The 27,354-nt window shown below is 27.8% G+C and overlaps 1 protein-coding gene across 3 annotated transcripts in view; it reads right to left on the bottom strand.

The window, feature by feature from the left end:
• Window positions 1–27,354, bottom strand: part of LOC129987574 (cadherin-like and PC-esterase domain-containing protein 1) — a 373,319-nt gene that overhangs the window by 44,222 nt on the left and 301,743 nt on the right. For all 3 annotated transcript variants that reach the window (XM_056095568.1, XM_056095666.1, XM_056095622.1), the window contains 4 exons: window positions 20,747–20,996; window positions 14,159–14,263; window positions 5,128–5,222; window positions 1,793–1,915 (listed from right to left, as the gene is read on the bottom strand). In XM_056095568.1, coding sequence (XP_055951543.1) covers window positions 1,793–1,915; window positions 5,128–5,222; window positions 14,159–14,263; window positions 20,747–20,996 — 573 coding nt within the window. The remainder of the gene's footprint in view (window positions 1–1,792; window positions 1,916–5,127; window positions 5,223–14,158; window positions 14,264–20,746; window positions 20,997–27,354) is intronic.

Genomic DNA, 27,354 nt, shown 5'->3' with positions numbered 1-27,354 from the left:
TTTTAGATGGATTTCCAAGGACTTTATTTTCCTTATTTATCACTTCATTACCCAAAAGGGGGAGGGATCTGACAAACAATTGTCTCCCATTCATTGATTAAAGAGCGGCCGAGATAGAGCGGAAGAGTAATTATAAAAGAATGTCAAACAATTCTCCCTTTCATAAAGAAGCATGCATTTCTAATAAAAAAAAAATATGCACATACAAGCGGAAATTTAAGCATCGTTGAAAAGATTGGATGTCGAGATGGGGTGTTTTTTTCCCACGTGGATTGAAAAAGACAATTCATCAGATATATTAGCAAGACCGTTAGGATATAAAGGAATAATGGAGTAGTAGCATGGTGTTATTTGGCAATCATTTAATGGCTTTAAAATGATTGAGTCGTTTTGTCCGATGAAAAAGTTATTTAATACTTTCAATTGACATGGTTTGCTTCTATTGTTTAAATAAACTGGTTCTAATACACATAAAAACGTTTAATATTTTAATCCTCTAAATTTCCTGCTCATTTGATAGTCATAGTAAGGATTAGATAGTAAGGGTAAAATTTCTGAAATATTAGTTTCTACAATTTTTACCTACTTTTAAAAAACTTTACTCGCATTTCTGAAATATCATGCATAATGAATTAGCAGATAAACTTTTAAAACATTTTAAATATGATGTTCCATAGTGAAAAATTTCTATATGATGATGTAAAGTAAACATTTCTTAATATAATGGCTAAGCTTGCATCTGCATTTTGATTTCGCTTAAAATTATTAGTTTCGCAATTACTAACAAGTTGTTAAATTTCCGCCTATAAAATAAGACGCAATGTTTTCTGTGGGACAGTGAAAGCAAATTTTTTATCATATGGATATAAACAAACACACTCACACAAAGATATCTAAAATTTATTTTGTGCATGCAGAGAATAGTTATATCGAGATAAGATGCATAATTTATTTTTATTTGAAGGAAGTTTAGTTTAGTTTTGTATAATTATATTAACGTCTCGTTGTAAAGCAACACTGGGGCTATTTTGAAACAAACCTCATAATTCTGAACCCAGTCAGATGACGAGGACGGCACCTGAGCTAGTACCCCCCTCTCCACACCACACCAGAGGGAGGACGTTTGGCCCTGACGGATTTAACGTGCAACAGACCTAGCTGTCACGTAATTAAAACAATTTTTTTAAAGTTAGAAAACAATTTTTACCAATATTTTCCTAATTATATGTCATTTTCAATGACATCTGATTATAAAATATTCTTACATACAAATTGAGTAATTAGTTAGGTAAGACAAGATTAATGTAGGAGTTCTCGCCAAGTCCATCAAAATCGTGCCAGACGCTCAAAAACAACTCTAAAAAGTTCGCCAACTTCGATAATTACCAAATGTGGTAACAAACGGAGTTTGGGGTTGTCACGATTGTATTTGGCCATAAATAAAATAAATAAAAATATAATTGTCAATATTACATTATATTTGTCCCGATAAAATAAAATTATCGATTAAATAAATAAAAACTGTCACGATTACATTTGGCCAGAATTCGCCTCAAAATAGTTCAATATTGACGTCTATACGTAAAAATCTATCCATTAGTTATTAGCAAACATAGGCAGATTTCTTTTAAAATTTAATTTCTTTTATAATTTAAATCAACATCCGTTAAATTTCATGTCTTCTTCGACAAGTTATGAATCGAAAATACTTTTAGTTACTAATTACATAACGACATAGTTGTTATAAAACTAAAACAGATTTTAACAAAAAATTAGAAAATATAATTTTTACCAGCATCCCCCTAATTTCATGTCTTCTTCGACTAAGTTTTCATAGGACTTTTGGGGACCATATATCTTTTCCAAACTGGTCACTAGTTGATGCAGATGAGCTGTTTTATATGGGGAAGAGGCACTAGAAAAAAATAAACAAAGTTAAAATCTTAACCAATGATAAAGTATGATAAATTATTGTTTTAAGCAGACCGGTTAGTTTGTTAATTGGTTAATTTATTGTGAGCTATTACTACATATTCAAATTATTAATGAAAAATGTTAAGATTTCAATTAAATTTTCATAAAATATCGAATTAAAATTTTTAAAAATTCATTTTTAAATGTTAACTATTATTCAAGAAATAATTAAAAGTCAAATTTGATAATCCTAGATCAAACAGTCTATCTTGTAGTGTATTTAAAACTATATTTTTTGCATTATGTATGTCATATTAAAAATTTATAGATGGTATTGAATCTATATATATTATCATTTTAAAACATGAAATGGTTGAAACTGCAGAGACATATAAAATTTTGTAGTTGTTTTGGAGACATTACAACTCAATACCTGTTTCTCTTTATTACACTACGCAGATAATCTCAAAATGTAGACATAACATATTAAGCAAGCATAGCATAATGTCGAGAGAACAGCATTCCAACTACTTTACTTCATTTTTTCCAAAATCGTTTGGCGACATAAAATCCAGATAATTCACAAATCTGTTATTCTTTTTTAAAACAATTTATGAACAAAGTTGTCAAAAATAATTAAAACATTATCAAAATATGCTAAATATAGGGGCAACGAGGCATTAACTTTATCGCATTTTTGAGTAAAATATTTTAATAAATGGAGTTATTTTTTAACGCAGACGATTTACATGTTCGAATGTAACAAGAAAAGAAATGCAACATAATCAAATAATGATTTATTTTTTCCTAGTCTCTACGTTAAAATAACAATTACTTTTGCATCACTATATCTAAAATTCTCTTACATGTTCTCTCTAGTTAGGTTGAAAAAAAAAGTCGTCTCTTTACTAGTTAGAGGCAAAAAATAAGGAATAAAAATGCTTTTACTATTCATAACTAACAAACAATTTTCGAATAGTTTCTTTAAAAGAATAAAGAAAAGATATACGTATCAATGTGCAATCCCTTGTGCATTTTTAATGCGCTTAGCTTTTAAATTTTTTTTCAAAATTTTATGCTTGATCATTATATACTTCGAAATATAGCGCAAATAATTATTTGGGTAGACGTATATGCCTAGATTCATTTTTTTATTACAGAAACCACATACATATCTTATAAGTTGTGAAATATTTGATTTCCTAAATTTTTCTCATCTCAGTTTGGTTTACAGCAATTCCTTTGGTATTTGAACTTCATTTAAATTCTAGAAGGCCATTTTTTTGCAGCTGTTAATTTAGTCGAGACAGAATTTTCTAGATATTTAAAGAATTCGCGAATGGAAACCAAATTTTCTCTCATTAAAAATGCAGAACACGATTTCTTTACTTGGTAAGAAATAAAGTAGTCAATTAGTGTAAATGACATGGATTATTTTTTATTAACTATTTATTAAAGCATTATAAACACTAATATAAGAAAAAAATCAGATAAAATATTTAATTGCAGCATTTATACAGGGAGTCTATCAGAAGATTAAGGGAAGCAAAGTCAATTTTTTTTTGTTTTTATGTAACTGCTGATGAAAATACAGGATTTTCTTCGAGAAATATTGGATGGATTGCAAAATTATATAAAATAAAAACTGTAAGATAAAAAATAAAATAAAACGTATTACTATAGAATTGCTAAAGTTAATAAATCTTAATATGAAATACTTTGATTATACATAGTACGTTCAAGCCCTAATTCTATGATATTTATTTACTAGAACTTGCGGAATTATAAATAGAATAGCGTCTGTGGTACGCTATTTTAAGCCTGGAAAATTAATACAAGGCATATTATTTACACAATATTTACATAACCCCATGAAAAAACAGAAGGAATTTAATTTTGAAAATCGTATGATATGACAAGCAAGTGAAATTTTTCTCAGCCAATTCTTTGTAATATCTATCAGATTCTGAAAAATAACGATTTCAAATAAAACTTTGTGAGCCATGTTAATATGTTCCATAATAGAAACACTATTATTTTTAATTACTCCTTTACATAAGCTTGTAATGAATCTAAGAATACTCGAATATCCAGCATCTTAATATTTTTTACAGTTATTACCTATAATTTTAAGAATTTTATAGTTTGTGATTGATAAACGATCAGATCAGGGAATAAACAAAACTAAGAGCATATTTGTGAAATATTTTTGATATCATAGTGTATATAGGATGTATACAACGTACATTAAGCAAAAATCGTCCAAAACACTCTACAGAACGCATTGTTGGAAGTAGATTTATCAAATTGCATAACTTCTATTTTAGAAATGGGTGCTCAAAAAGAATGAATTATTCGAAAATTAATTACATTTTTAATTAATTGAGCTGTTAACGTTTTCTCGATAACATCTGACCATAATGTCCAATAAAACACATTCTTATAGCAATTTAAAATCTAAAAAAATAAAATTAGCCTTTCAATGATGGCAATTTATTATTTGTGAAGTGCATTCGTTATTTTCAATAAATAATTTAAAAATAGCTTTTTTAGCACAATTCTGTGGCAATGCTTTTGTCTTAAAATTATTTGCAACACAATAATAAGAAAATAAATATTTAAAAAGTTCTTGTGTGACCAAGTTAAAATAAATGTCACATTTTTTTTAACTTGGTTACTAACTAATGCTTTAACTTGTTTTGAATAATTGGATGAGTTTTTAATACATTTTTAGACTGGCGGTTTTTTTTAATAAACTGTATTATGTAAAAATCGTTAAGCTCAGAATATAATAAATGGAACAATCAAGCGAGTTGAAGACAGAACAGACGAATTAAGCTAATAAACATTATTATGCAATGTTATTTCTGACTAAATACTGGAATCTTTTTCAATGATTATTTTTCTTCTACTTGTGGGTTTCCTGAATTTCAATAGTTTTGGAAGGTAACAATTGATGGAAAAATTCAGAATTTTAGTTGAATGAATTTTTTAACTATCAATCAAACATGCAACGAACTGAAATCAATCATAACATGATTAGTTAATCATCAATATTTACATTAAAGTTCGATTCCATGAAATCTTCCGTATCGAATTTTAATTTCAAAGAAAATTGCTTTGCACTGAATAAATTTTTTTTTGTAATAAATCTTTTATTTGTAAAATAAAAAAAAAGCTAGGAAAATCAAAATCAAAATATATTGAACTTACTTTTCTCCATTTGAAGATTTCATTTGTTCATTTAAATATTCTTGAATTTCTTCGATGACTGGCCCGTAAATGTCACCTTGGACGGATGGATACAGCTGGAGAGAAAAAAAAAGGAAACAATGCGTTAAATCTTGTGAAATTTCGAATAAGCGCACCAAAAATGTTTTTTCATACGTATAGCTAAATTTCGGTTTCTCTGATTTTCCATCAGTGCAATCAGTGAAAACAATTTGTAACAAATTTAAGTGAAATTCCTGCAAGTTTCTAGCAAACATTTAAGTACTTAAACTAGATGTTCTACTATTGCTGTCAACATGTGAATAGCTTATGAACATTTCGTGTTAAAGAATTTTTAAAATTTTTTAAAAAACGAGGTAAGAATGCTGATTTCCTGACTGAATTCCAAATTTAATTTTATCACCACCACCGGAAAAAAATCTATAACTACCAAACTATTTTATAAGATCACGAAAATGATATCGATTGCAAACTATAAAAATGAAATGAAATACAAACAAATAATAATAATAATAAACAAACGATTTGGATAATAAAAATAAAAATAAAACCAACAATCTCAAATCTGGAAACAAGAAATGTTATTGTGTTTTATATTTGATTTCTATTTTCTTATTTTCGTTCGGCTTGCTGTATCATCAGCTTGTTGGATTATGTGTATAACTATGAAAACATAACAAAAAAAGGTAAGCCAATCTTAAAACATTTTCACGTTTATAAAAACAGAAATGAAATTTATGTATGGAATTAAATGTTCAAAGAAATAATTTTAAAAAAAATCATAACATTAACATTGACAAAAACACGCTATTACAGCAAAAAGCATCGTTAGATCTAGTGCTTAAAATTATTTCTGAATAATTTATAAAAATTAAACAAAACATTGCATAAAAATAAAATTGATACTATTTTAAAATAAGTAGAAAGTAGTGTAAAAAGGGTTGAAGTAGTGTAAAAAGGGTTTTAACAAAGAAGAACTGTTGAAAAAAAATTATGTTTAATTTTTAATTAATAAAAGTTTAGATAGAATTTTTTAAAAACCCTTTTCATAATAAACACATAATATCTAAGAAGTAACTAAGAAGGCCAAATTTGATCACTCTTTTTGAAAACGAGTGTCGCATTTTGTGTATTTTGTGTATACCACAGAATTTTTAGATAACATGGCAGTATAAAAACGCTATCAGCTTAGCATAATAATAACAACTCTGGAAAATTAGAAAAAGAAAGCTAATACAATGTTTTATTACGTCATTCATTTCGCATAAGTAAATAATGACAAACAGAATATATTTAATTTAAAATGTGATTGCAATTACGTTTTCCTAAAAAAAATATTTCTTCTCCTACATGGTTCATTCAAAAAATATTTTAAAGTTAATTTTTATTTTTAAAATGATATCAATTAAATTAAAAGTAAATTTTAATAATAAAAATATATTATAAGGAAATATTAATTAGTTACCTAAACTTTACTAATTTAAATATATTTTAATAGAATAGTTTTTTAAATTATTTAAAATAAAAATATTCACTAAATTTTTATTACCACTGTCATTGCTTCTTTAAATTATTAAGAATTTTTACAAAATGGATTTATGCTTAATTGATTAGAATTTTTTTGAACCATTTTTTTTGTTCAAACATTCTTCTAATTTACAATTTATATTTAATTTCTGGAATAATGAATCTATATAAATATGATTAAATAATTTTTCATTAAAAATGTTTTTAACGTAACAACGTGAATGCATATTTTTAGATATCTTAATTCTATTTAATGAAATTTGAGAAGCAGTGTAATTTGAAAAAACAACACAAATATAATTAATAACATGATAAAACGGAAACTGACGATTTTTGCTAGAATATTTTATGCAAAAATATATGCTCTAAAATAAAAATTAAATTAGGAATTTTTTAAACACAATAACACAATCAAAGAAGAGCCGAAATGTTGCAAAACTATTCTGAATTAATATAAACTATTTTTAACTAAAAAAAATTTTAAAAAGTTTTCTAGATTCAATTAATTTGTAAAAATATGAATAGTTATGATTATAAAAATTATTTTCAGGAGAAATAATTAAAAAAATTATAAAAAAATTCTATAAAAAAGGAACGACTTACTTACAAGAAGAGCAATTGTTTTCAAATTCATGAATATGTTATTGATCAAAATAGTAATTAATTTTCATTCTTTAAAAAGTGCCAAACTTTTTATGGTTATAGTAAAATTTTAATGCACAGAAATATATTGTATAATATTAAAAGAATATGGCAGAGAAAATTTAATTTATGGTAAATAAAAAAAAAGAATCAAGCTATCATACGAAATCGGAATCTTTTCATAATTTAAAAAAAACATTCCGGAGAATCTGGCAAGACAAAAAACAGCTACTTAATTAAATAAAGAAAAATAAATAAAGATTAACATATAAAAATAACGTACTAATTCCTAAAGAGAGTTTTAAATTTCAGAACTATCATCATGATATACCTAAGATTTTTTTAAATAAAAAATAATTAACATTTCAAGACATTATTTCTTTAGGAGTATAATAAAATCCAAAAAAAAAAAAAAAAAAAAAAAAAAAAAAACTTTAAAAGATGAGCTTCCTAGTACGAGAAAATTTAATGAAAGTTATAAAAATGTTTGAAAAATGATCCGATAAAAAAGTTATTTAAATTGAAATTTTTTTTCTAGGAGGGAAGTAATTTTTTTTCCTACAATAAACTGGTTTTTAAGTAAGTCAGGCAAAAAAACTGAATGTAAAAAAAAAAAAAAAAAAAAAAACAATCTTTGATATATGGCTTTTTCTTATAGAATAATACTCTATTTTCTACAAATAGATGAATTATTTAATTAATTTTTTCAAAAATGGAGAATGCTCATCTATTTTTATAAATATATTTATTTTTTCAAGAAAAATAATTAAATAAAAGCACCAGAGAGTCACGGAGACAATTTTAATTAAGTAAAGATGCAACTAATTAATCAGTAGTCGAATGAAAGTCCAATGATATGCAAATTGCAATATATTAGAAAAGGACTTTTTTAAGAATATTGTAATACTGAAAAAAAAAGAAAAAAAAAAGCACTGTTACAGAAATTTAAATAAATCAAAAATAATAATATATGGTTACTACAAAGTCAATATTTAAACAGTTTTTAGTTAAATATAAGCCATGTTTATTTCTTTTCTAATTAAAAAATCAAGATACCAAAAAGAATTATAGTTAATAGAATATGCATTCATTCATTTTGGAAAAAAAATCATTTGTGACATAACACACATAAAAATAATTATGATAATAAGTATTTGAATACTATTTAATAATATCTCGTCTTGAGAAGAATTTTTAACAAATTTAATTAAAATTTGCAAATGCTTCGCCTCATGTATAAACTATATTAACATTAGGGAGAAAAAAATAATACCATAGACAATGCATTGTAATGTATAAATTTTAGAAAATGGGACTAATTTTCAATCATTGCTAATATAAGATACAACATCAGTATCCCCCTTTATAAAATATCATAATGAAAATCATTATTATCATTTTTGTTAATTTTGGGACTACTAAAAAAAATCCGTTTTTCAAGAATTCTTTTACAATTCTCTATTTAACTGCAAGCTATAAGGAAACGTTTAATAAATAACGATTCGATGGAAGTAATAAATATTCGTTGAAATATAAAAAAATGATTTCCCAGCAAGGTGCTAATTGAACAATAGTGTTCTCATGAAATTCTTAAAGTTGCTCTAACAATTATTTTCAAACCTTCATGTGAACGGCGCATTTTAACTCAAAATATTTTTTAGCCAATGGAACTGATTCGCTGCGAAATCGCATGGCGAAAAGTCTGAACTATAAATAGATGAAAGAAATAATTCTCCTGAATTGGATGTGTATGAGGTAATAATGCATTGGAATAGAACAAAGCCAATAGAAAATTTCTCAAGCCGCTTTGACACTATGAGCTTACAATACTTATTTTATAAATTATTAATTGTATATCAAATGCGATGAAAGTGTAATGAATAATTGGGATGCTTTAATCCGCAGACTACATGTCTATCTTTGTCATAAGACTAATTTTTAAATTTAAACATCATTATATTCGAAAATCAAATTTTATAATAATATGTTTTATTATAAATCTAAAATAAACCTGAATAAAAAAGTGCACAAAATTTCGATTTTCATGACCAAAAATTCGAAAATTTATTTTGAACTTCGTCAGTATCATTTTTCTAGTTTATTCATTTGGACATCAACAATTATTTGCAACGTTCTTATGAATTCAGACAAGGTTAATAACGAAGATAAATGTTAAAATGAAGACATTTTTATCTCTTTTATTTGGAGATGTAGACTTCAATAATTTTAATTAAAGGATGCTAAAACAATTAAAATATCTCTTTTACGTTTCTTCATTGACTGTATTGACATAGTATAGACGGGCCGTAGAAAATATTTTACAAACATAACAGTTAATGGTCTATGAAATCTTTAAAATATCATAAAGATCGAAGCATTTGTTTTTAACAGTGGACAAATAAATTCTGCAGACGAAATATCAAAACTGATTCAAGCTAAAAGATCTGTGGAAAAGATACTTTTATAAGACAGGAACCAGCTACCAGAAAAGGGTAATGATAGAAAAGGCTTACTTAACTGGCTAATTCAGCATTTTTGAAGTGTGGGATTAGGATGAAAACATTCTATTAATGTTCACTTCCTGTCAAAATTCCAAAATAATGTGAATATTAAACATTCTTTCTTTAACTGTCTGCTTGCAGAGTTTGGACAATGACACAAGTATAAAACAAATATGAAGTAGTTGAGACTTCATTAAAGAACATTGCTTTAAAGATTAAGACAGAAATACTAAGATGAAAACCTTCAAAAATAAACAAGGTATTGAGTCAGGATCGTATATTTCAAGTTTCCATGTTAAGTGAAACCGATTGAATTAAATGATTAATCCAAAAATGAGGTTCTATCAAAGGGAAATACAGGCATTAAAGCGTTACTGGAATCATACAATAGGTCAGACTCATTTTTTCAAAAACTATTAACATTTTGATTTACGACAGAATAATAAGAACTATAATAATAATACAACTGCATAATTATATCGTTATAAATACGAACAATAATACTGAAGGATTCTGATTTCAGCAACTGTTTTGATTCAGCAATTTTTCTGATTCAGCCATAAAGAACAGAAATAATTATTTACAATAATATATCATATTAGCATAATCAAAGAAGTAGTTTGATTTGAAGGTTAGATGCTTTGAGAATTAAAATATTTAATTATATATATGAAACAAAAAAATTAATATTGGAAATAATATATTTTGTTCAAGAAAAAGCTTAAATGCCTTAAATATATATAATATATTTAGCAATAAGGATTAGCGAGGATTTAATTTTTTACAGTTTATTTTTCATAAATTATACGGCATCTATTGTATATATTTAGCATTAAGTTATTTAAAAATTCGTATAGTCTCAATCGTAGTTTTAAATAATCGCAAATTATTTGAAAAAAAAATCATTTTTGTTTTTGTAAATATATTCTGAAAAGAAAGAACACTTTGAAAGCAATCTTAATCATTGCTATTTTACAGAAGGTTAATGTAAGGTAAAAAACAAATGAGAAATACATTTAATTAGTTTCAATTTCCTGGATTCACTTTTATTGAAAAAAAAACTATTAATGAACTAGGTACGACAAACTTTGAACTATTTTAATTAGTATAAGATCAAATCTCAGTTTAATAAAAAAAAAGAAAACTGATTTGTTTGTGCAGAAGTCTTTATTTTAAATCTTAAGACAAAATTAAAAAAAAAGTCAGGAAAAAAAAACTCAGAATTAATATACCTTCATAAATCAAGCAAACCACAGAAGACTATTATTTTAAGAAGTGGGGGAAAAAAGAACTCTCTTAAGTCATAGGCATGCGGGAAAAGCATTTATTAGCCACAGCGAAGTGTATACAATTATTCTTAAAAATTCATTAATTCAGAAAAGTTACTTTCATTTCCCGAAATTCTATTCATTACATTCTGTGTACAAAACGATACATATTTTAAAAAGAACAAACAAACAAACTAAGGGATAACATTACTGCTGAAAGGAAAGTTATTGAAAATTGTTCCAAAACGAAACGCGAGGTTATTAATTAGTAGACTTTCATACTTAATGTTTTTGGTTTGCCACCGAATAGAAGAAAGCAAAGAAACACTATTTATTGAAGCTAATTAACTGTTTTCGGATGGACGGAAATTTTAATCAAGCGAAAGGTTCTGTTTATCTTTTGGAAAGTTAAAAAAAACATTCTTTTTTTCCCCCTCAGTATTATTAACAATATTTTAATTTGGTTTATACATGGGAGATAATTTAAATCTACTCGGGTTTATTATTATTTTTTTTTCGAGCAGGTGATATTTTCTGATATTATCGTTTGCTTATATTTACTTTTCATCTATTAATGGTCACAAAAAATGTTTAGCCAGCTAATTTAAAAGAAAGAAAAAGTATTTCGTTGGATACGAAGTGTTATATATAAGACTACTTTGTTACTTGATCCGTATCTTCAGTAACAAGAAAGGGAAAAAAATCGTTTCAAAATAAGAATTTTATCTTCAAGAAAAGAAAAAGTTCCAGTTCCAGTAAGAAGATTATTGAAGCGAGAAAGCGTCCTTTTTAATTTCTTAGAAAAACAACTTATTCTTCATTCGTGTCTTTCAGAGGATTATTATTTTTTCCTCTTTTTTTCAAATTAAAATAAAAAAATAATAATAAATATAACTTTAAAATCAGAAAAAAAAAAAACTAAGCGATGAAGAAAAAGATCGGAAAAATAAAAAAGAATTTCTTCGATGCAGTTTGAAACCATTCCGCTTCTCTTAATTTTGAACGCCAATTAAAAATAATTCTGGTCTTGACACTGTTTTAATTCTGTATTCCTCATTTGTGTTTTGTATTAAGACTTTTCATGAAAATAATTTAGTGGCTTGAATTAAAAGCTACTAAAGATAATAATCAATTTTTTAATATAAATTTTGCTTTTTTTAAAAAATATTTCTGTTGGAAAGTCAACATTTAAATTAGGATTTATACTATATTTTTAAAATAATAAAAATATTAAAATAATTTCGAACCTCTAATCTGAAATAACATTGTATGATAATATTATTATATTAAAAGTATTGTATATTTTATCGTCTGTGTTTTTACAGTACTTTTTTCACAATCTTTCTAAATCAAGTTTAAAAATTCATAAAAATATATCAAAATAATAAAAAATGCGAGATACTTCCATGAAATTTATAAGAAAAGTATGCAAAAGTAAATTCGAAAACTAAATATTTTAGAAATGCAAATTTGCCAACATTTTGAATTAAAATTTATACAGTGAAAGTTTATTTTAATTAAATAAATACAGATTATTTCAATGAATGGCAAAAATCTATGAAATCAAAATCTGTCTATTGCACAGTAAATTTTGAAAAATCTTCTAAAATTAAGGGAAATAACTGCAAGAAGAAATAAAATTGGTGTAACTGAAAATCTAAATTTTTTGAATTTTAATGCGATGTAAAAATGGTTTTCGTCGATGATATCTCAGAAGTTATTGAAGTAAACGTTAAAATTTAGATTAATTTTTTATTAATTGAATTTTTTAAATTAGTTAATTTTTTAAATATAATTTTTCATATAAATTGTAATTAATTAAAATTTTAGTTTAATTAATGTTTAATATATAAAAATCTATAAAAAAATTGTTGAAAAAACTTTTTTAGGGTGCATTTACTATCCAAGAAATAATTAAGTATTAACTTTGGTAATTTTAGATTTAACGTTCAATCGACAGAATGTTTTGAATGATTTTGCATTACGCCATCTGCAAATAGCATGTCGTCTTAAAAACATTATGGTGTTTAATAATATTAAATTTACATTAGGAAAATGCTGCTTTATAATAATATTGGGATGTATAAGGTATTTAGAAAGAGAGAATTGGAAAAATAAATTTTGTTTGCATTTTCTAACCTTACTTTAGCAGAAATATTTGTTTATTTGCTATATGTACTTTTTAAAAAATATATATATTTCAACATCTAATAACAGTTCTTTCTATATAAACATATAATAATAGATTTCTTACTTCGACAATATTCATTTTTCAATATCATATGATATCGTAACTGTGTCGTATGAATTGTACAAACGCATTTCAAAAAATTGTATAAAACTACATTATAGAAAACTATATTTAGATTTATCAAATTATAAGTTACAACTTGATTGTCCAGTAGCTTTTCATATTTGCATTAAATTTCGAGTTTACTTCATTCTGATATACTCAAAAATTCTCTTTTAAATTATTTCTCATACCTGAAGGAAAAAAAGTTTATTACCTTATATATCAGTTTAAATTATTATCTGAAATATCTAATCAGCATATGTTTAAATAATTAACTAATCATTATCATGGAATGATCTGAGACTCACAATTAAAACGAAAAGTGAACAAGCGTCTGGTCACATTTTGAATATTTTATAATTTTTTCTGCTGGTAGTAGAAAATAAAAGCTTTGCTTTTAAATAATGATTGTTTATTGATTTTTTATACTTTTTAGTACTATTATTTTAGTTCTTAGTTTCAAATTCAAGAAATTTTTAGTTCTTAAATTCTAGATGCAGGAAATATATTTCAGAATGCCGAGAACAGTACGCACAAGCGAGGTCTTACCGAAAAAAAATGCACAATTGATTGGAATTTGAACATTATAGGAACAAGAGGATAATTTTGAATATTAGAGTGAAACAATTATATGGCTTGGGTTTAGATAATAAGTCACCATGAAAGCTTAAAAGTTTTCACAGGGACTTGATTTTAGTCTGGTTATTATCGGTTTGCTGTAAATTTGGTTTTTATTGGGAACACATTTACAAAACAAACAAAATTTTAAGATTTTCAATTACCTGCCTAAAACCTCCGGAGTTGAGAGCTTCTCTCCTGGATTGGAGAAGAAACAGAAGATCTTGATGGCTGAGACACAAATCGTGGCTGACTCTGCAGTTTACTCCCTGAAATACAAAAAAGAAATTGAATCTATTTAAAATAATATATTTAAAACAATTTTTGGCAGCAATGCAGAATTATATGCACCAGGTTCACAAAAGATGCCAAGTTATTCCAATGCCAATATCAGTCAAGAAATAAAATTTATCTTTGGATCTACTTCCTTGAGTCTCTATGTAAATCTCTTATTAGTTTCCTTCTAAAAAAATTATTCATATCAAAGAATTAAGATATAATCAATTAAGTGATTAGCCACAGGAAGTGCGAAGTCAATGGTTGAGACTTTTTTATTTTCTCGCAATCGAAATACAGCGAGAATATTGTATGTTACAAAAAATTCGAGCTCGAAATTTCGATGAATCTTGAAATTTTAATGTTTCAGACTTCCTTAAGTTCGAAAAATACATCCTTGGTATTATGTTTGTCTGTCCCTCTGTACGATAACTCAAAAACGCTTTGATCAAGTCGGCTGAAATTTTGTATGTGGAATTATGACCAAATTTGTATTGCTTGCCAATGCATTTTAAAACACTCGGCGCTTTTGCGCATGCGTTACGTGGGTTTAATTCGGCAAAATAAGGGTGAGAGGAAAGATGAAAGATGGAGATGTTTACATTTAGAAATAAAGTTAATTCCGGAAATGCCCACATCTTTCCTGCGATGATGATGATGATGATGTCGTGTCCGAGTTACCACGGTAAGGGGGTGCAGTAGCTTCTGACGGTAAAGACCCCTGAGCACCCGAGGGCAGAAGTCTGACTTCTAGCTCATATGAAGATGAAACTCACACATTCGCTTGCACAACCCCTTTTTACAGGGGGGCACATTCACACACCTCACAGATAGAACACAGATGAAGAACAACCATGCCCGAACCGGGATTGGAACCCGAGACGCCCAGATTACGGGGAAGACGAGCTACCCCAAGGCCAGGACGCCCAGATTACGGGGAAGACGAGCTACCCCAAGGCCAGGACGCCGGCACATCTTTCCTGTCTCACCCCTTAGTGAGATAGAATCATTGAAAAGGGTCTTCTCAGGATACTGAAACGAACAGTAGGGTTTGATGAAATTTTGAATGAAATTCGTTCACAGAAAGTCTGCCTGTTGTGTGAACTCAATAACTACAAAACGCTAAGAAATTTTATACATGGGTTTAGCATCTAAAATGCAGACTTTTATCAAATTTTGAACCAAATCCATCAAACAATTGATCATTTTTGCATACATGTAAACGTAATAGTTCATAAATTCAATAAATAAAATCAATGAAATTCTATACATGATTTTGTAATTATGTGTAACTGTAGCTTTATGTCAAATTTTTGTGTCAATGGACAATTTGGATATTTTATGTTATAAAAATTGTCTAAAATATATAGTCTTGCGACAGATACAGGAAAAAGTCTAGTCGATGTCAAAGATATATTTTAACTCTGCCTACGATCCACAATTTTATATGGAAGAAGGGGGGGGGGTAAGACTTTTATTGGAGAGTATAATAAAACGTTTCGGGGTGAGTATTCCTGCAAATTTAAAACATTTTACAGCCCAAAAATTTCTTTTTCAAAACAATAGATAAATTATACTGACCTCCCTTTCAGAAAATTTACTAAATATAAATTATATTTAATATTAAGCGGAATTTACAATAATTTCTGAATTAAATTATGCTATTGTCATTTTATAAATATCTGGTTTTATGTTATTATAAATTCATAATTATGCCTAATAGTTAAAAATACTTTGCTATTTACAATTTTATCAATTTTGAACAATTCCACTCAACTAACAGCTCACAAACTAGTCTAATTTTGAAGATTATAATATTTTTCAAAAGAATCATCTGACCAAAATGACACATTTCGGATTTTTTAAAAAAAATTTTGCATTCTCAATAAGTAAATTTAAAAAAAGAATTATGCTGTGAACTTTTGGATTCTAACAAGAAGACGCAATTTTTTGGAATGAACCACTTTTTCTACATTAAAATACCGTCATGTGTTTGGAGCGGATTGTTATGAGCGAGGATAGAATCTGGGACCTTGCGGTTCGCAGCCGAGTAACAAGACCTCAAGACAAAAGCAATTGCTCGTGTTTCGTAGCTGTTATCTGGCTTATGAGCTTTTCACCACATGTTATTCAAATTCTGTTTTATTTAATCACTTCCAGTTTTTTATATAATTAATTCATTTGAGAAACATTAATGTTAAATTAAGCATACGCATAAAACTGCTTATAAATTGTTTACATTACACATTTTAAAATGTACATTCATAAATATAAATTCATACAAAATTATCAAAAAATGCTCATTTTTCTTAGTTCTTTTTATTTGTATTAAGGACTGTTTTTAATTTACACATGAAATGGTTTGGATTGGATCTAATAATTTTGAACCATGGTTAAATGGGAACACAATGATGGCATTTAAGTAGACAGTTTTCTCTTTATATTTTAACATCTATCAGAAAGTAATAGTTGAAATGTGAGAAGTCAAACAGTCAAATATAATTAATTCCACAATCGAAAGGTCAATGATATTAATGTGAATTCTGATAGTTAAAAAAAGATGAGATGTTTACGAATTACCAAAATTCACTTTTGTTATCATGACTATGACTAATTTTAATATAAATAAACTAATAACTTAATAAAAAAATAAGACAATTATCTTAATGAAATTAATACTTCAATGAATGTTTGAAACGCAATTATTTTTGCCAAACGATTTTTATGATGCATCAAACATTAAAACACAAATTGAATATTATTTATTCTTTATCGGTTATAAAGAATTATCGAATTCGCAATACTATTTCATAAAATGACTAAATAATTGCCTCTCAAAGTAAACAATTTGCTAATGTTATCAAATTCAGTCAACGTATTTTTTTTTATTAAGCAACAAATTAATGAGTTGTTCATAAATAGCTTCATTCACTGCTGAGGTTATTTGATTTATTCAGTGACCTTTGTAGGTGTCTCGTTAGTTAATTAGGAGTTTAAATAAATGCGACCTCATTTGTTATCCTCTATAATTAAAGCAAAGTTTCGGAATACCATGAATGGATTTAGCAGTCGGGCCACAGCTGCAAACGATTCTGATACAGGTAAGCTTTATGCGTTCTAAACTGGATTTTGATTTTATGTTCGTGGAGTTTAATTATATAAAGATGAAAAAAAGTGGATGTTACTTTTTTCTGATTATTTTTCAGATCATAATGAAGTGTATTTTGTATCATCTATTTTTTATATATATATATATATAAGAATTTAGAATTTTTATTACAACAAATTACTTTCAGCAAATTTCATATGGGTATCTTTTGCTAGATTTCAAAGATATACACAGTTCTATTTTCATAATTAAAAAATATAAAATTCTAATAATTTAATAATCATTATAATTAAAAGAAATAAAACTGAATAAAATAGTTTAATTTTCAGCAATATAACGTGACTATGATTCCTTTAATTGTATTTCTCATATTTTTCCATGCACCAGCATTCTGCGTTTGTGTGAATTTAACCATTTTTAGATAATTCTCATTTGGATTTCTATGCAAGCTGCATTTTTCCTTGTGTCTTGTTGTCCATTGGATTTGAATAAAGTTTATTTACTTTTTTTCTAAAGATTTAATTAAATTAAATACTATCAGATATATACAGTGTTGCTCAGGTTTAAATGATTATCATCATATTTATTAATGAAAATTTACGCATTTAATTAATTGCCACGCACCATTTATTAAAATCTTCTTTTTTTAAATAATTCAGGGTTGGTAAGAAAAATTTGAAGTACTTATAACAAGTATTTATAGCAAAAGTTAAAAACATCACATTTCAAATCAAATATTGAAAGTAACACAAAATACTACGTACGAAAAAAACACTACGTAAAGAACAAATTTCGTAAAATGATTCAGTAGAAATTCTAAATTACACCGAAGTTTATTTTTTCGTAACTATTATAAGTCAATGCCATGCTCTGGGATAACACCTTTATTACAGACTAAGCGAGAAAGTTTTCGGGAGACCATTCTCACTTGTTAAATTTTAGTAACAGAACCGGGTACTATATAAGATTTTAAACTTCGAAATTTCATAAAGATATATTTATTAACTCAACCAACATAAAAAATTAATACTTTACATCATTTTAAAGTATTTTCCAACTGTGAAAATGTTTTAACAGTAATAGCTTTGAAAATTGAATTCAATGAAACGATTCCAGTGGATACATATTCGAATAAAATCTAATCAATTTATTCAGCGCCAACAAGAACAATGATTTAGATTACCTAACTATCGAGTATCCGAAAACAATTTATCACTTTTCGATTACAATTATTCGATTCAGATAATCCTTTCTCAAAATCGATACTGAATAGCGGATTACAAACGAACTCCGTTTCAGCTGAGGTACGTTTTGCTGTGTACTAATTACCTGGAATTGTGCCGAAAGATTCGATTCGAACTGGCTGTAATTGCTTGGTTTGCAATAAGCAATCAATGAAGATTTTTCATTTGTTGTTATTTTTTTTAAAGTAGCTAATTTTCATTCATAAGTTAAGATATATTCTAAGACAAAAAATGATGCATTTTTTCAAAAATTCTTTTTTTGGTTGGGGTCCAAAAAGCGATTTTTTTATTTTCTTATATACTAAAGTATACAAAGAGTGATTTTAATAAAAGAACAAAGCATAAACCGAAAAGTTCGGTAATCGTCGAAAAGATCGAACTCGAGATTTTGACGAATTTCCAAGTTTTATACCTCCCTCAGTTCAAAAAACACATTTTTGGAAAATGTCTGTCTGTCTGTGACAAAAGTAACTCAAAAACGCTTTGAGTTAGATGGATTAAATTAGGTATACAGGTTTAAAACCAAATTTGTAGAATTATATAAAATTTTGAACTACATCCATTCAGTGCAAGTCTGTTTGAATATAAGTTAGCACGATAGCTACAAAATGAAGAGAGCTAGATAGATGAAATTCGGTACACAGATTTAAAATATTTATTATAGATAGGTGCCTAACAAATTTTGAGCGAAATCCAACAAGGGATTGACTGTCTGTCAGTATGTACTTTTAGAAACATGCAAACACTATAACTCAAAAACGTAGTGACTTTAATATATCAAAATTGGTACGTGATTTTTGCAAATGTAATCATAGTTTCATATTAAATTTCTGAGTTTCAATCGGTTGGGAAGAACGAGTCTGAGACCCAAATTGGACTTATTTAGGTGCTTTTCACCGCATGCCAGGAATTAACCGCATCGCCAAAATATCCGCCAAGGATCACATGACAAAAAAGTACATTTTTGGAATTTTTATCTGTTTGTGAACATGGTAATTTTAATGTATTTTGAGGTAGAGTTTGAAATATTATATGTGATACTAACGATGACTTTATAAATGTCTATCAAATTTTGAACGAAATCCATACAAAGGAACTTGATTCTCTACTCTGTCCAATTGCAAGTGTAACACGTTTAATACAATGCTTAAAAGGCTAGATAAATAAAAATTGGCTCAGTTTTATTATCTTAAATACATATCGGTATCATATTTTGGTTAAAGGCCATCGAAGGATTGATCGTGTTCGTCTGTATTTATTTATTAGCAACAATTTAATTAAAATAAATGAAACTTAGTATATGACTTTGCTATTAAAATTTTAGTTCCGGGTCAAATTTTCGTTTTAATCGGCAGACATAAAAATGCATTTAAAATGATGAATGTTTGCAGTTTTTAGTGTATGTTTACTTTGTGAAACTACGAAGCACAAAACACTCACGTGCGGGACTATGAAAATAAAAATCTGAGTATTTGACGTTCACTGCCTGGTTTAAAGTCTACGATGCGGGGTGAGAAGGGTTATGGGTTTAATAGAAGTATGCGAGAAAGTTTCGGGGAAACCACTGTTTCTAGGAATTTATTTAAGGAAACTTGTTTCATGATTACATATGTTCACATTCGTTGGAAAATAAAAACCCAATTTATCAATATTCGTCACAGCGAGACACACGGGCACTTTCCCAAAATAAGTTTTTCGAGCCCAGGGTGATCTAATACGTGGAGGTACGGAGAGAAGTTTCGAATTCGAATTTTTTGACGATTATTATAAATTATTTATATTACGTATACGAGAAAGTGAAAAGAAATTTTATATTAATCTGCACTTTCCAAAGTTTAATAAAATTTGTCTCAAGTCTCTCTCAAGTCTTTTTTCTAAGTTATTGTAATTAATAAGTACAGAATGATTATGCAAAAGAGTTCACAGTGCAAATTACGTTGAAAAAAAATGTTTTTCCAGACAGCAACAGTTTTGTAATAGATGTGCTTTTTTTACTTTTTCGTATACAAAATATTTAAAAAAAATTACGTAAAGAAAAAAAAATCAATCCCAGATTTTAAAAAAAAATCTACATCTTTTAACTCTTTTTTAATATTTAAGCGATCCTAGTTTGTCCAACTTACCAGGATTCCCATGTTGTGATCTCTGGCGACGTGAGCAATGGCTTTGGCGAGCTGGTTGGCGACTGAAGTAGCGGAGATGATCAGAGCGATGGTGTCGTCAACCACTGCCTCCTTGACGCTGTTGATGAAGAGCTCTTCGTCCCTGGTGGACTCTTGGACGCTCGGCTGACCGTTCACCTCTACGATCGATGCGCGCAGACTGCCGTTCAGCATCACGTCCACCCCAAGTAGCTGGAAGCAATGCACACACCTGTTGAAGGAGGAATTTCAGTTATAAATATTAAAGGCTTTATCACTACATATTTTATTTGAATATTTATCAAGGGATAAAATTAAAGGAGATTCGAACCTTTAATCTGAAAATCATAACATGCTCATAGCTCATTTTGAGCTTGATTAGTTAAATTTATATTATTTTTCGAAATTATATTATAGCAACACATAAAAAAAATATTTAATATTGCCGTAATGAGTGCGAGTATAAATATAGAAACCAAAACAATGTAAGGTTATCATAAATCAGGTTTAAAATATTTTTTAAAGTTACTATTTTATTTATATATATTTAAAGTTACTATTTTACTATATATATAAATTACTATATATTAAAGTTACTATTTTATATATATATAAATATTTTTAAAGTTCTAAATAGTCACAAAACTGAAAGAAGAAAAAAACTAATATTTTTAAAAAGCTAAATTTTTGGATTTTTTAAAAAAAGTGATGTAGAAAGGATTCAGTATGATAATATATTTCGAAATTATTAAAAAAAAACCTAATATTTCGATACATATAAAATTAAAATTGTAATTGAAATTTTAAGATGCCCATTCTTATTGGAAATGGATGAGCTACGAAGTAATTAAATACCGAATTTGGCAGCTCCAAGCCCATGGGTAGTCTTGTAGATCGTTTTGAATGATTACTGAATTATATATGAAGATTATTTTTGCATATTGTAATTAAATGATTGCATATAACTTATGAACATTATTGTGTTAAAAACAACTTAGTATCGAAAAATTTATCATTAAAAAAATGAGGAAACAGGCTAAAATTTTCTTTATCTAATTTTGAAGTTCTTTTTGTTATCATAAAATGAATGGCTCTTGTGAATTTCAATATGAACATTTTAGAAATTCTGTAGTGGGGTAGAAATAATGTTTTAGGAAAAGATTATCCCCTCTATCCCAAGAAAAATAGGGAAAAAGCAAGTGTTCTTTTCTTTTCTTTCTTTTTTTTCGTGGACCTCAGCAAAGACTAAAACTGGTACCTTGAATAACTTAGATTTGAAACTTGTCAAGTAATATTTATTGTTCGATCTTTTAATATTGAATTTCAAATCCGAACATCTGCGAATAATGTACTAATATCTTTTAATAGATCAAAGTGCTAATCTATTTTAATATTTAGGAAAGAAATACGATGTTTAAACCCGAAGAGACAGACCATATTTATTCAATAAATAGTTCTTAATCGAAAATTCGGCAGTATGAGGTTAAATTAATTCTGTCTACATTTTTTGATATCATATAGTCTCAGGTTACAATACAATTGTGGATTTTACAGCAAGTATAAATTGTAACTAGAGTACAAATCGCATCTTCTAACATGATAAATTAATTTCACCTGCTTTATTATCATGTGGGAACATGATGTTGTTTTGGTTAGACGGTTTGAAGCTCGAAATCGCGTAGGCAATGAATAAAGCATAAATAGCAATTTTCATCATCTTCTTTTAATTGTATATATTTTTTTTACCTGCTTTTACCAGCATTGCATTATTATTATGTATGCTTCTTAGACAGCAGATGCGTTTTTAAAAGGCTGACCTGCTTTTGCCAGTATTGCTTTATTATTACGTATGCTTCTTTGACAGCAGATGCGTTTTTTAAAAGGTAGACGTAGAACTATGACATCATAGCTGTTATTTCGTCTCAAAATCGGTTGAGCTCCAAAACTTTGTTTATCAGCTAGAAAATTTTATATATATATATATATATATATATATATATATCTAATATATAAAATTCTCGTGTCACAGTTTTCGTTGCCATACTCCTCCGAAACGGCTTGACCGATTTTGATGAAATTTTTTGTGCTTTTTCGGTATCTATGAGAATCGGCCAACATCTATTTTTCATCCCCCTAAATGTTAGGGGTAGTCAATTATTAATTAAAAACTAACTTTCCCGCCAAAAAAATCTTCCATTTTCCCACCGCCAACTTTTCCGCCAAAAAAATCTTCAATTTTCCCCAACGCCAAATGATTTAGGCTTTAGTTCTTTTTTTCTCCCAACAGTAATGAGGCTAGGGTTAAGATTTTTCGGCGGATTATTTCAAACGATTCTGTTTATTTTCTTAATGTTTTATGCATTTAAAATTAAACATTGTTAATTAATCCATGTTTCAGATTCATTCTGAAGTACTTTTGAATTAAAATAGCACAGAATAAAGGAAATTAAAAATGTCTAATCTTCATAGCGTTACCCCAACTGGCGTAGAAAAATTCACGCATTTGCGTTACGTAAAAGGCGAAGAAAATTCACGCATGCGCACTGTGTTCTGATCGTTGGCATGGCAACCATTATCAACGGACGATTTAAATTACTTTTAGGTTAGTTGTATGCTTTTGTAAGTAAATTGTATTTATGTTATATATTTTTTGTATATGCTTATAGTTTAGCACAAAAATCGTTTACAAAAATCGTTTACAAAGTACATCGTTTTTTAAGTAGTTTTTTTTAACCTGTTTACAATGATTTAAATTATTTTTAGGTTAGTTGCATGCTTTTGTAATTAAATTGTATTTATGTTAGTTATATATATATATTTTTATATATGCTTATAGTTTTAAGTACGTCGTTTTTTAAGTAGTTTTTTTTAACCTGTTTTCAATGATTTAAATTATTTTTAGGTTAGTTGCATGCTTTTGTAATTAAATTGTATTTATGTTAGTTATATATATATTTTTATATATGCTTATAGTTTTAAGTACATCGTTTTTTAAGTAGTTTTTTTAAACCTGTTTTCGACAGATTATTTTAAACGATTCATTTTATTTTCTGAGTGTTTGATGCATTTAAAATGAAACATTGTTAATGAATCGATCCATTCATGATGAATCTGAGAAAATTTTGTTGACAAATGCTTGAGATATTACATAAATTAAGAAAGATATTCTTTAGTGCCCATAAAGTTTAAACGCTCAGTGACTCTATTATCAGTAATCATATTATTAAAAAAAATGCTTTGTTTCAGTAAAAAATATTGTTATATTAATTGCAGATTAATCCTTTACACTTTAATTTAAAGCATAAATTCTACGAGGGGTAACAGAAAATTAGAGAGATACATATCACGTTATGACTGAAGGCCTTTATAATATTATGAGTGAATTATATGACTATCAAAATTTGAAGTTTTAAAATATTTTGCTGAAGAATAAAATATTTTGCTGAAGAAGTTGGAATTGCATAAAATATTTAATTATTAAAATTTTAACGAACACTAAGATTGGCGAACCGGCTGGTCGCCAAAGGCGGCTAGTATATATATATATATATATATATATATATATATATATATATATATATATATATATATATATATATATATATATATATATATATATATATATATGAGAGAGAGAGAGAGAGAGAGAGAGACCGATAGAGAAGTCTCGTGATTATTTCAAACCTTTTTAAACTGGTTAATGCCTTAAATTCATTAAGACAAAAAAATAATAATGTTCTCACATGATAACTTGAAATTTTCGATCGTAGATTTCATTAAAATTTTTAGTTTTCTTTTTTTAGTACTTTCTCGCATACGAAGTATAGTAATACAAAATGATTTTTATGATGGTGGATATTCGAGATTTTCCTGAATTCGAAAAACACATTTTTGGAAAAATGTCTGTCGGTCTGTGACAAAGATAACTCAAAAACGCTTTGAGTTGAAATGAATTTGGATGAGAATGAAATTTGGTATACGATCTTCAGATCAAATATATAGATTTCTATTAGATTGTGAGCAAATTAAATTCAGAGAAAGTCTGTCTGTCCGGCAGTTCAAATAAAAGTGAACATGATAACTAAAAAAATGAAGAGAATTAGATATATAAAATTTGGCTCACAGATTTAACACCCATAGTGTAGACATCTAAAAATTTTGAGCCAAATTCAACAACGGGGTGAACTTATCTCCATGTCTATGAACACGGTAATTTAAAAAACGCAATGAACTTAAATATATTAAATTTCGTATATGATTATGTGGCTACAAGTGTAGCTTAGTGTAAAATATTTGTTTCAATTAGTTGGAAAAAAATTTGGCTAAAAACGCAAATTAGATTTTCAAATACTATTAACCGCATGCCAGGGAGTAATCACCCAAAAGAAACTCGCCAAAGTTCACACGAAAATGCTAAATTCTCGCCAAACGTTAATATTTATTGTGCGTCAATGACATGCAAGGCGTTCTCTTTGATAACACCTTTAGTAGAGAGTATACGAGAAAGTTTGGGGGTAACTACTCCGGTTGGTTATTTTGTTACTTGGCAATTTTTGTTTAGAGAATATACTGTCTAACGTAAATCAATTATGTATACATAGGTATTAATCCATTATTAGATATGTTTATGGGTTATACGCAATTCTTATGTTGAATTATAGAATCTTTGAATGATTTAATTACAGCTTATAAGTTATAGAAGCAATCATTCATTATTCGTATGATGCAAAGGGCTTAATCTTTTGTTTTATGCCTCTACGAAAATCGATTAGTCAATATGTAAAAACTCATCAGGAAAAATTTAATTACTTATTCTCAAATAATTTTCCAGGTTCTGCGTTTATTGTGTTTAATCACACTAGATCTCAAAGAATTAATCATAATGCTGAACTAGAGCATAAAAAAAAAAGAAAAAAAAAAAAAAAGAAAAGAAAGAAAAATCCATCTTCTCAAAACTTTTCTTCATATTCTCCCTTGTTTGTTTGTTTCTTATGGCACTTGCCACCGACAAACACGCTGTTACGAAGACAGCGATTTAAGCCTGAGGGGAACGTCTCTTATTTTTTATAGCAGCGCCAACTAGGGCCAAGAGTACGACTTTGCTACTCACGCATCACTCATTCGCTTGCACAACCCCTTTTTACAGGAGGGCACATTCACACATCTCACAGATAGAACAACAGAAGAACAACCATGCCCAAACCGGGACTCGAACCCGGGACGCCCAGATCACGGGGAAGACGCGCTACCCCTATGCCAGGACGCCGGCTATTCTCCCTTGTAGCGGATCGTTATGAGTGAGAATAGAACCTGGAACCTTGTGGTTCGCAGCAGTGTAACAAGACCACAAAATACAGGCAATTGCTTTTGTCTTGTGGTCTTGTAACTCGGTTGCGAACCACAAGGTCCCAGGTTCTATCCTCGCTCAAAACATATCGCTACACCCCTATAGGTCTTATTTCCTTTCCTCCGCATAAATTTTAGACCTGAGGTAAGGTCGTGAATACTTAGCATGGTATTGGTGAAAGATACTTACAAACCATCAAGACTGGTCTTATTCTCACAATTTTCTCGCCTACTCTCAAATAAAATTGTTCTCACCGAGAATGCTTTGCATGGCATTGGCATACAATAAATAAGAAATATTAGCCTTTGGCGTGAATTTAGCATTTTTATTGAATCTTTTGTGCCATCCTTGGCGAGTATTTTGGCGAATATTCTCTGGCATGCGATTATAGTATTTGAATGTGTTTTAGACATGTTTTACCCTACCGATTGAAACAAAAATATAACACAAAACTCCACTTGCAGTCGTAAAATCTTTGTATTTTTTGTACTTGGTGTATTTAAGTCATTTCGCTTTGAGTTGTCACGGTTACATGCTTCTGAAAGTACCGATCAATAGACGGTCAACTTCTTTTTGTATTTGGCTCAAATTTTAGCAGGTGTCTAGCAGTTCTTAGATTTAAATCTGTGCACTGAATTTTATCTACATATCTCTCTTCTTTTTGTAGTTACCGTGTTAACATATATTCAGACGTCATTCCTGTGAACGGAGTTTGCTCAAAAAATGATAGAAATCTATAAATTTTGTATAAAATTCATATCCAAATTTCACCAATTTAACTCAAAGCGTTTTCGAGTTATCTTTGTGACAGACAGACATACTAACGTTTTCCAAAATTGCGTTTTTCGAATGCAGTGAGATCTAAAACGTGGAGATTCGTCAAAAGGTCGGTTCGAATTTTTTGATGATGATAATATGTTCTCTATATACTACGTATACGAGAAAGTAATACCGATCTTTGACGTAAATGCAGCATTTTTATGGATTCTATCTCAAAATATATATTTTGAATACCTTTTTACCCACCGAATGAGAGGAAAATTTGACACAAAATTACAATTGTTTTAACAAGATAACATACCGAATTTCATTGATTTGAATCGCTGCGTTAAAGCCTGCGAAAATATAAAACGGCAAACTGTCAACTGTTTGATGGTTTTAGTTAGAAATTTGGTAAGTATCTAAATATCTTTGATAAGAATTTTTTATATTAAACCCGTGTTCTAAATTTTATTTATTTAGC

This window comes from Argiope bruennichi, chromosome 1, assembly GCF_947563725.1.
Source record: "Argiope bruennichi chromosome 1, qqArgBrue1.1, whole genome shotgun sequence".
Classification (NCBI taxonomy): domain Eukaryota; kingdom Metazoa; phylum Arthropoda; class Arachnida; order Araneae; family Araneidae; genus Argiope; species Argiope bruennichi.
This window is presented reverse-complemented; position numbering and strand designations above follow the sequence as displayed.